Source organism: Nicotiana tabacum, chromosome 3, assembly GCF_000715075.1.
Source record: "Nicotiana tabacum cultivar K326 chromosome 3, ASM71507v2, whole genome shotgun sequence".
Lineage (NCBI taxonomy): Eukaryota > Viridiplantae > Streptophyta > Magnoliopsida > Solanales > Solanaceae > Nicotiana > Nicotiana tabacum.
Window position 1 is genome coordinate 41,170,087 of NC_134082.1, and position 7,839 is coordinate 41,177,925.

General features: G+C 37.1%; 1 protein-coding gene across 1 annotated transcript; it reads left to right on the top strand.

The window, feature by feature from the left end:
- The first annotated feature begins 4,739 nt into the window (after positions 1-4,739).
- LOC107779710 (berberine bridge enzyme-like 21) lies at positions 4,740-7,021 on the top strand. Its single transcript, XM_016600188.2, has one exon. The coding sequence runs from the start codon at positions 5,133-5,135 to the stop codon at positions 6,849-6,851; it is 1,719 nt and encodes a 572-aa protein (XP_016455674.2). The 5' UTR covers positions 4,740-5,132; the 3' UTR covers positions 6,852-7,021.
- Positions 7,022-7,839: the final 818 nt, after the last annotated feature.

Consider the following 7,839-nt stretch of genomic DNA (forward strand, 5'->3'; position numbering starts at 1 on the left):
AATGTTCTCAAAGGGGAGATAATGTAACACCCTGTACATTCAAACTAGGTATGGATATATTAAATGAGTATTAATTTAATATTTTAGACATATGAAGTCCTAGCGGGATGAATATGAGTGAAAATAGTTGTTTTAGAATTAAGATGGAGAGTGAGGTGCATAAGATTCGACAAAATCGACTAAGTTTACGAAAGATCTGTCTTTCAATAGGATTTGGTGAACTTGTATATAGAATTAAGGAAACCTCAAAACAATAAATTGTAGGCCTTTGAAATAGCTTTGCAACGATATATTGTGGAACCCAAACAAATCTCTACGCAAAAGGTTTTGTGTGTTTTACAGAACTGTGCGCAATATGCGCGTCCGTACGCGGCCACACACTTTTAGGAGTGTTATTGCCATTTTGCACGGTTAGGCCTTCAGATGAATGGGGGGGCACTTGGGGGGTTATTTTAAAGCCCTACTTCGTCCTCCACACCCAAAACACAAAAACTTGCTCAAGAAACGGGAGCTCTCAAAAACCTAACTCCTTAAGGATCTCTCCACCATCCAAGGTATGTTCTAATGGTGATTCTAAGCTAATTTCAATTTCCCAACATCTTATTAACATGGGTAAACACTCCATATCATTAGATATTCGATTGGAACATCATTGTTAAGAGAAGGAACCCTAGAACTCGAATTCAAGGGGATTGAACTTCAAAAAGGTAATGTTTTCAGCACTACTAGAAATCTGGTAAATAGCGACCAAAAAAACCGACCAGCTTTGGTCGGTTATGGCCAATTACCGACCAAAATGCGGCCAAATACGCTTGGATAGTATGTTGGTGGTCTTTTCAATATAACGACCAAAGTTGATCGAAAATTACCGACCAACGTTGGCCGGTCAATTAAATTCAAAAAAGCAATATTGCAAAAAAACCGGCCAAAGTTGGTTGGTATTTTCCGTCTAAAGTTGATCGGTATTTTAATTATGTAGTCAAAAGATTAACCATCTAGGAATCGAACCGGGGTGCGTACTGTGGTAGGATACTATTTTACCACTAGACCATTGGTGCATTTTGTTTTAAGATTGTATTTTTATTTATTTATACTCTTTAATTGTATTTTTGCATGAAAATAACCGACCAAAGTTGGTCGGTTTCATTAAAAAATAAAATTACCGACCAAAGTTGGTCGGTTTTTTAAAATGGCTGGCCGAATTTACCGACCAAAGTTGGTCGGTTTTTTTAATATTAATTTTTATTTATTTTAACTGCAAAAACCGACCAAAGTTGGTTGGTTTCTTGAAAAATAATTTTCGCGGGACTCAAAAATAGTTTCCCGAGGCCGCAGTTTGTGCACATATATATTGGGCCTGAGGCCGCAGTTTAATATTCAAATAAACAGGTTGTTCATCATTCCAAAGAGGGAGTATTTTCAGACAGTTAGTGTTTTCAGTACTTCACTAGAGGCTTCATAGACTAGAGTAACAGGTAGACAGAGTCGCAGGCTTTTTATATTAAGCTATGTTGGCTACAAATATGTTTCAGAATTGTATTAGTATTTCCGCACTTTGATTTATATCATCCAGACTTTCAGTATATAAGCATGTGTTAGTTTATCTTCCGCATTCAGTATATTATGATAACAAAAGTTGATTCAGTTTGCCAGTTGGTTCGCCCGGCCGCATGTAGTAAGGCACCGGGTGCCGTGTTACGTCCAGGCCCAAGTTCGGGGCATGACAAAGCTGTCTCAACAGTTCTCCCAAAATCTGAGTGTTATAATTAGTCACAAGCATCTAAATAGAGTACAAGATATCACTTAATACAAAGTTTTCTGGAAATAACAAAAGTACGACATATATAAGGAGTAGGGACTCACCACGAAGTCTCCTAAAAGCACTCCTACTCTGCTGGATGAATACCTTCAAAAACAGTTTCAAAATCTATATAAAATATGCAGAAGTGTAGTACGAGTATAAAGCAAGGTACTCAATAAGTATCAAGTATAGCCTCAAAGAGATAATGGCGAGAGGTTAAAAGTCGGATATACTATTAGCTCAATTATCATAAGAGGCATAATCAACATACGGAAAAAAATCATGAGATTATCAATCAAGTTTACCGGTAGAAGCACGGTAAAGCTAGTATGTAAACATACTTTCCAAATAAAAGATAACACACAACATCAAATACTTCAAATCTTTTACAATCATGATACGAGTCAAATAAAAATCAGGTGAAATAAGAGTCACAACATGAGTCTAAGCTACCAATGCATGCTCACGATCTCATATCAATTCTCACATCACATCTCCATATACCCAATATTGAGAGAGTGTCCAAATCAATACCAATCAACGTAACTTACACTTTCAGGGCTCAAAGTAACATAGGTAATCACCTGATTTCAGAGGGTTGATACCAATTAACAATCCAACATATAGGGAAGATATGCAAATAAATCAGGTAAATAGCCGGGGAATATTTTAAATAAAGAAGAAATGCAATAATCAAATATAAATCTGTTGTGATGCACAACCCGGTCCAAATAGAAATCACATCACGACTCTCAGCCCCACATCATAATCTCAGTAACCAAACCACACCAGTAACCAGCTCTCCCATAGCTCACATCAACCTCACGAACACAAATATATAATTTCTACCCAATTTTATAATCATTTTCATGGTCTAATATCATTTTATCAAAAATCCAGGTTTTTCAACAAACTCCTAAAATTGCCACATTTTACATGTTAAAATCTACCCATAATCTATGTATTTAACTTACATCGTATAGAAATTACTTACCTTTAATAGATAGGTGAAAACCCCTCTTTAAGAAGCTCCAAAATCGGCCTAGGGAAATGAAAATGAGAGAATATGGCCTAAGTCCCGTTTTAATAAAGACATTGCCCAGACATTTCCTTTTTCGCGATTGCGACAATAGCCTCGTGACCGCGAAGGCAAAGTGGCCAAGGCGTTGAAAAACTGTACATCGCAAACGCGATCCAAGGCTCACGAATGTGAAGGCTTTCCTAGCTTGTGACAAGATTGAAACACACACTTAAATATGCTCGCTAGTCGAATATAGTAAATTATAATATCGTACCCACAGAGATTGGAGTTAAACAGTTATTATTGTAGTTTGTAGCTAGATTGCTATTCAAGATGATCAACAATTGAGATTCATGTGATTTAAAACTAGAATTAACTAAGAGTCAAAACTATCGACTAATGAAAAATAACGCAAGTAGTAGGCAAAGGAAGATATCAATTGGGAGAAAATAGGATTGATAGGATAGATGCAAGGCAAATGTTTGGGATTTAACTCTAGATAATTCACTTCTAATATTCAAGTGAGTCGCTCGAATTCACTTGATTATTAGTTCAATTGTTTAGTAGAAACTCCTCTCTCGATTAAGTCTCAACCTCACAAGATAAACTAATTTTAAGCATGTGAAGATATGCAAGAATTCGTAGTGGATTGGTCTTTAGGAGAACCTCTCTCGGTTATTCTCTTAATTAGGTTCAATCAACAATTCAACTAGCCTCTTTCGATTACTAAGAAGAATTAAAGACTTCAACCAACAAAATATAAAGCAACAATATCACAAGTTATGCCTCTCTCGATTACATGAACTAGTGAATATAGAAGCAACGATTAGAACATCCCAAACGATTCAACACATAAATACTAAAGTTAATTATCCACAAACAAGTATCAATACATCAAATCCATCCAACCCTAAAGAAGAATTACTCCATGGATATGGAGAAATTCATCACAATTAAGTCTAAAGTAAAGAAAGACATAAAACAATTCAAACTCTTGTCTTGAGTTGGGATTGAATGATGGATTCCTTGTGCTCTTTCTTCTCTAACTTCTTCTTAGCCTACTTAGGTCTTAGATATGTCAAATGTCCTAAAAATAATATTTTTTCATGTATATATGCCAAGTAGGGTTGGGCTCAAACACATACACTTTATCCTATGCGAAAAAGGACACTTTTCCCGTGTAGGACGTGCGCGGCCGCGCACCTGAAAGAGTGCCCGCACACTTGGCCGCGCATTTTTCACACTATTCTGCCCCATATGCGCGGTCAGTGAGCAGCCACGCCCTTGCCGCGCATTTTTCACCATGTTCTGTTGAGAATTTGGAAAACAATTAAAACATGAAAGTTGTAGCTCTTTGAATTAGCTTTCCAACAATATATTATGGAGTCCAAACGGAGTTCTGAGTGAAAATTTCTGTGTATTTTACTGACACTACACAATATGCCTGCTCGATTCTTCGTTCGTTCTTAACTATCATCCGTTGATCCCCGAACACGATCCCTGCTTAATTCCTTGGGCTTTTACTCAGACTTCAAAGCTTGAAATCACTTGAATTCATTTCATAACATCTACATAGCTCGAAATCACTCCTATAAGGCATAAAACACACATTTAGTGCAAAACACTAGCGATTAAGTTCAAACTCAACTAAAGTGCAGTAAATTGGAATGTAATAATCGATTAAATCATGAGATTATGGCCTACCATCAATACCCTACACTTAAACCATTGCTCTTCCTCGAGCAATCGAATCACACTTTATATAGACACAACCTTATTAAACAACACTCAAGACTCATCACACCAAGAATATTTAAAATAGACCAAGCACAATAGTACAACATCCCTGCCTCAAGATTTGACTCACAAGTACCACACATCATTCACAACTTACCCACTTACCATAACATAGAGGTCAACGACATTACCTTTCCTTCATGAATCAAGTGCCCTCACACAACAAAAGAGAGTAGTTCCACACACAATAAACTTTAAGAACGATTAGGAACTTCAAATAGAAAGAATTCACTCACTTTCAGAAACGACATTCATGTGCCACAAAAGATACACATAGCTTGCCCGTAGTGTACTACTCTAATAAGTAACTAAGTGTTCCGATTTCAACCCCAACCATTTTAAACCCAAACCAATCGTCCCGCAAGTGTAAAACAGTAAAAACACATATGGAGAGTCTTAATTAGAAAAACGAGGACCTACAAAATAAAACAACCGATTAGGTCGTTACAAAATATAAATAAATATAGATATCATTATACAAACCCGCCGAAACAACGCCCTTTTCCCCTAAATATGTCTAGTTGTCTTCTTCCTTTTCTTGTTCTTATCTTCTGGAATTCCTTCTCTCATGGAAACTCAGACTCAATCTATGACTCGTTTGTCAATTGCCTAACAGCCAAATCAGTTCCCCAACAAGAAATCTCCAAAATCGTCTACTCCCCAAATAATCCATCTTTTAACCCCATTTTACAAGCCTATATCCGAAACCGACGGTTTTTTAATTCCTCCACAACTTCCAAACCGGTTATCATCGTCACCCCTACAGAAGAATCCCATGTTTCCAGCGCTGTTCTTTGTACCAAAGAGACAAATTTACAGTTAAAAATCCGTAGTGGTGGACATGATTATGAGGGAATTTCGTATATTTCTGATGTCCCTTTTATTATGCTTGATATGTTCAATCTACGCTCAATTTCCATAAATGTTAATGATAATACTGCTTGGGTTCAAGCTGGTGCTACATTAGGGGAACTTTACTATAACATTTGGACAAAAAGTAACGTTCTTGGTTTTCCTGCGGGTGTTTGTCCTACTGTTGGTGTTGGTGGGCATCTTAGTGGTGGTGGTTATGGGAATATGCTGAGGAAATTTGGTCTAAGTGTAGATAATGTATTGGATGCTCGACTAGTGGATGTAAATGGTAGAATTTGGGACAGGAAAGCTATGGGTGAAGATCTTTTTTGGGCAATTAAAGGAGGTGGGGGTCCTAGTTTTGGTGTCATTTTAGCCTTTCAAATTCAACTCGTTCAAGTCCCACAAACTGTGACTTACTTCAGAGTTGAAAGGTTTTTAGACCAAAATGCTACTGATGCAGTTTTCCAGTGGCAAAATGTTGCTCACAAAATTGACAGTGATCTTTTCATAAGACTACTTTTGCAACCAATCACTGTAAAAAGAAAAGAGAAAGTGAAGGAGAAGAAGAACACTCAACAAAAGAAGACGATACGTGCAGCGTTCTTGGGGTTATTCCTTGGTGATTCTAGTAGATTAATGACACTTGTAAGCAAGGAATTCCCTGCTTTGCGATTACAAAAACAAGATTGTTATGAAATGAGCTGGATTGATTCAGTGCTGCGATGGGCAAGTTTCGACAACACAACAAAACCAATCGTCTTGTTAAACAGAACAGGGGATCTATCGAATCTCTTGAAAAGAAAATCGGATTACGTGCAAGAACCAATTCCCAGAGATGGGTTGGAATCAATTTTCCAAAAGATGATTTCTTTGGGCAAAGCAGGAATAGTTTTCAATCCTTATGGAGGGAGAATGGCTGAAATTCGCGAAGACGAAACGCCATTTCCACACAGAGCAGGGATTCTATTCAAGATTCAGTACTCAGTGAATTGGAAAGAAGAAGGAACAGCTGCAGAAAAAGAGCATCTTTCACAGATAAGAGATTTATACAGTTTTATGACCCCATTTGTTTCAAAGAACCCAAGACAAGCCTATTTGAATTACAGGGATCTTGATATTGGTACAAATGATCAAGGACCGCACAGCTTAGAAGAAGGAAGGGTATATGGGACCAAATATTTCAAGAACAATTTTGATAGGCTGGTGAAAGTGAAATCCAAGGTCGATCCTTCGAATTTCTTCAGAAATGAACAGAGTATTCCTACTCAAATTCAGGACATTGGTGCCTACGGGAAAGAAGACAGAGGAAGATGTTTGAGTCAATCTCTGGCTTTAGTTCTAGGTGAATGCTTGATCTGGATGAGCATCATATTATAGCTTTTTTTATAGATTGCTAGTCTAAGTTACTGTTTTTTTCTTGAACGAATCAATACTAATTTCTGAGGAAAGGCAAAAGTAAAATGAAAGTTCAGGACAAATTTGAAAAATTTTGCTTGGTTTGTAAAACCAAAAAAGAAAAAAAAAGAAAAGAATTCTCCTGGTTCTCCCAACTGGAGAAAGTGTTTTAGTCTAACACCTCAAACGTAGAGTTAAGCTTCAAATTACACTTTGTTGCATGTGTTAATTAAACTTTTGCAACCTACTTCTCCCATTTTCTCTTTCACCGATTCTTACTTTTATTTTCGATTTTAACCTTGTAAAATGGTGTTTCTGAAGGTTTGTCTTGTGTTTCGGTTTGGCTTAAATACTACAAATGGCCTTAAATTTTAACTTGCTTATGAGCTAATATACCACCGTATCTTAGTAACTTATCCTTAGCATGCATGTAGAAAATAAGAACGGAGATGATCAAATATGCAATTATCATCAAAGAGTTAATAGTGTACTTTATGATGATAATATATATGATGTGTATACAATCAAAATCAAGAAGTCCGATTTCGAAGCCTTGAATTGGGCTATGAGTCCGAATCCGGGCGACTCGAGGTAAAGGTCAGACCCGGTTGGGGAACACGCACCTCGAAGAAGCAGATCGAAGACCAGGCTTGACCTATATCGAGGGCAGTACATTCTCGAGGGCAATCGAGAAAGAGCGGGAATTTCTCAAGGACACGTGGGTCAGGGAATAAATTAAAGGATAAGATTTGTACGAAATGGTACAGGTCCGTACTAGGCTACTGTACACCTATACCAATAGAATTCCTTACTACAATTAGGAATGTACTATATTGGGGTTTTCTCCTCTTATATAAAGGGGACCCCAATCATTTTATAAGGATCATCTCACATTATTCACTGCAATAGAATATTCTTCTTTGCTTTTCTTGCTTAACGTGCTCAACAAATGTTCTTCAGCTTTATTGTT